At 40.2% G+C, this 3,964-nt stretch overlaps 1 protein-coding gene across 1 annotated transcript; it reads right to left on the reverse strand.

Moving 5' to 3' along the window:
• Positions 1 to 1,381: 1,381 nt before the first annotated feature.
• On the reverse strand, positions 1,382 to 2,596 carry LOC118755792. The gene has a single exon (XM_036490634.1). The coding sequence runs from the start codon at positions 2,594 to 2,596 to the stop codon at positions 1,382 to 1,384; it is 1,215 nt and encodes a 404-aa protein (XP_036346527.1).
• Between the last annotated feature and the right edge of the window lie 1,368 nt (positions 2,597 to 3,964).

Below are 3,964 nucleotides of genomic sequence, written 5' to 3' on the forward strand. Positions count from 1 at the left end.
AATGTGAGAGATGATAAATTTGTTTGCATTTTTCACTCGCGATAAAAGAATGCAAAAATGGACTTGGAATATTATCGATCGCGAACGTGAGAGAATGTGAGTGAGAATTTCCGAACCCTGACCATAAGTAATTGTCAGCAGCTTGTACGCAGCGAGCTCCTCCTCAGGCGAACACCTCTACAATATTGCTTGATAATTTGTATCGTCACTAGCAACCCATGCCTGCCTAAACATTTTGTTCACATCTGCCGTAAGCGCAAATTTGTAGCAGCGAAAACGCAAAACAATTGACATTAAGTCGTCTTGAATGACAGGCCCTTTCATCATCGTGTCGTTGAGAGACAATCCAGTGCTCGTTCTTGCGCTGCAATCAAACAACCCGCGAAGCTTTGTACTCGTGGAATCTGGTCGTAGTACTCATTGATGAGGAGCAAAATACTTAAGCTTGTCTTTATCAGCTGCTCCAACCTTTACCATATGCGCAGTTCTTATGTACTCATCAAGAAATTCTATGTACGCTAGCTTTGTTACGACATCTTTGCTCAGTCATCGTTCTAAGGCCGAAAACATAGTGGAGCGGCGAGCAAAGAACATCGAGCAAAGCGTCGATTTCAAACGCGTATGTTTCAATGGGAGAGCGCATAGTGAAGAGCAAAGCGTACATACACTTTTTAATTGTAGCTTTGCTCTATGATACGTCTTCGCTTTGCTCGCAGCTCCACTATGTTTTGACCCTAAGGCTAAAAAAACGTCGCTCAGTTGTTCGAAAGGAGTCACCCAATCTAGTAACATTCTCCTTAAATGGGATTTTAACTATAAATCTACCGTCGCTGTCTCTTTTCACCGATTGCTGAAATAAGCGCTCGCATTCTGTTTCTTCTTCAGTAAAAAATTTATTTTTTATTGGCACATTTTCTACTTCCCAAAAGCGTTCAACTAACATATTTAGGTGATCATACTTCTCTCTTGTTTCTATTGCAAAACTTTCCGCGATAATGTTTACTGCTTTCTTGATCAATGGTGCTGCCCGATACCACCCACCCAAACACCGTTTTCTGCAACCTTGGCAGTCCAGTTCCAATCTTGATTTGCCCAATTGAAAGCAATTCTAAAACCACTTCGGCACCCAACAATACGTCAACGCGTGTCTGCCATTTCAATATTACTTGGAATTTTCCATTTAGAGACATCGATGTATCGGTTTGGTTTTCGCCCAGTTATTTTTTGTAAGATATGAAAATTTATTGACGTCTCATAACCATTTAGACGCGACTTGATTGTTGCTTGCACCCGCTTGGATGCAGTTGTTGACATGCCGTCTATACCGCTCACCTCTAAAGCACTTGACACCCTTGGAAGCCTTAGCATTTGAGCTAAATAATCACACACTAGATGTACTTGTGAGGCCGAATATGGCCCGCGCCTGATGATAATTGCCACTAGCATCCTTTTGTAAAATCACTACCGTTTCTAACAAAACCTGTTTTGCCGTGGAAGTTTTCCAACTTGTGCACAATGCACTACTTTCGCTTGCGCCCGCTACGTGCTGTTCTTTTGCGTTCGCCCCGCTGCTACCAGTGGCCACGTCTACTTGCCTATGCAATAAATCGTGATGCGGTTGATTACATACAGAATATTTAGCTGCTAAACATTGCTTAAACCAGTGGCCTTTCTTCAAACATACAATGCAAAGCCTAGCGCCCCGCACCACCGAATATCGCTCGCTTGGAGTCATACGCGTAAATTTGGGGCAATTCAATACATTGTGGTCGTCTTTGCGGCACACCCCACAATTTACACGCTCTACTGCCAGTGATGCTGTCCTTCGCGATTTCATGTGTTTCGATTTAAAATCCTTGCTGATTTCTTTCGTGACATTGTGTCTAACCTCCATGCGATCTGTTTTGACTTCTCGAGCCTCCAACGTTTGACATCTTCTAGCTAACACTGCCGAGCACTCTACGCACGACGCTAGTTTCGTATAATCTTCTTCCGCTTCTTCCCACTTTGCTTGGGACTCGGAATCTAACTTTTCCATTACAAGAAAAATTATAAGAGCATTTGCAATATTTTCATACGTTCCCAGAGACAGCATAGCATTTAAACGAGCATTTGTTGTATCAATAACCTTTCGAAGGTGTTCTGCAGAGGCTTTTGCAGCTCTTAGTAATTCGAATAGTGCACTAATATGCTCCTCAAATATCAGGTTTTTCTTGTCAAAACAGTCTTTTAATCGCTGCAACGCTTTGGGGTAATTTTTCTCCGTTTCATCGAAGTCTGCAATAGCTGCCAGTGGTCGTGCACCTAAACTCTCCTTTAAGATGAGAAACCGTTCACAATCATCCAAGCTTTCACCATGGTGTACCATTTTCGTGAACAGAGCTATAAATTTTGGAAACTCCGCATATTTGCCGTCGAATTTCGGTAACTTAATTTCTCGTCGCAAGCGTGGTGTTGCTGTTACCATTGTGGTGTTGTTTGACAAACTGATGTCTGCCACTGAAGAACGACGTTTGCCTAACAATGCCATTACGTTGGATTTTGCGCTTACAAACAGCTCCTCTACTTCGCCTGCAAACGCGGCATTAGCCGACATATCGGATTCTGGACTAATTTTGTCAATATTCGCCTGTACTGCTAAAATCTGCTTAAAATAGGACTCCAGAATGCCTAACCTGCATTTTAGTTCTTCTGAAGCTAAGTTAGAGCCCTTTTTCGCTATAACATTTTTTATTCTGGTTATGCTGCCTTTCGTCGATGCTCGCAGCGCTTTTAGCTCTAGCAGCTTCTCATTACCTTTTGACGACGCTGTTGACCACTTGTCAACTGCTTCAATCTCATCTTCGTTAGAGCTGATGATTACCTTCACACGAAGACTTTATCTATACGGAAAGCCTTTAAGCTGAAGCACAACACCGGCGAACGGCAAATTTTTCGTCGCGAATGTTCGCCGAAATAATTAAAACACACTGATTTATATGAGAACGCGCACAACCAAAGCAAACGACGAAGTTTGCTCGACGACTGTTCGCGACGATAGATTTATTTCTATCGCCGCGGTCAACGGCAACGACAAAAAAAGGCCATGATGACCATACTTTAAAAGTTATCGTAATTTTTGTTTAAATGTAAAATAATATACCTTATATTTTTCTATCAGAGATTAATCTAGTAAAACGTAAGTTTACTAGTAGTTATATTTAAAGACTATTTCTATATTTTAAACTTCTTCTTGCTGGTATTTTCCCTCTTCGTTGTAAAAGCTTCCTTCTTGAAACATGGTCACCTTATCAGCTGACAGCATTCGAATCGCTCGATACCGCTCTATTTGGCACCGAGAAGTTAGCTACTCTTTAAATGCAAAATATTACTTAGAATATTGCAATCGTTTGTAGGTCTATGATAGATACAAATTAACGTTTGATGGATATTCCTATTTCTAAAATAAGAAAAATAAAAAAACTCAATATTTCTACGGAAGTTAGCCCCCAATTGTTTTTAATTTTGCCGATAGAATGTTGAATTGCCGACTAAGTGATGCAGAATCGTTTGTAGGTGATTGATAGATGGCATACGGTCTCCTTTAATGCTCACTATATATAAATTATTGACGTGAAACGTGTTTGAAGAAATGTGTTGTACCTAAAAAGAGCCAAGTGTACCGAATGTATCTTTATCTTACTTAGAATATTACTTAGAATATCACAATCGTTTGTAGGTCGTTTGTAGGTCTATGAAAGACAAAAATTAACGTTTGATAGATCTCCCTATTTCTAAAATAAGAAAATTAAAAAAGCTCAAAATGTTTACGGAAGTTAGCCCCTGTTTTATTTTTTAATTTTGATGATAGAATGTTGAATTGCCGACTAAGTGATGCAGAATCGTTTGTAGGTGATTGACAGATGACCTTCGGTCTACTTTAATGCGCAATATATATGTAAATTATTGACGTGAAACGGTTTTG

This window comes from Rhagoletis pomonella, unplaced genomic scaffold, assembly GCF_013731165.1.
Source record: "Rhagoletis pomonella isolate Grant_MI unplaced genomic scaffold, Rhpom_1.0 Rhpom_scaffold_00001, whole genome shotgun sequence".
In the NCBI taxonomy this organism is placed as follows: Eukaryota; Metazoa; Arthropoda; class Insecta; order Diptera; family Tephritidae; genus Rhagoletis; species Rhagoletis pomonella.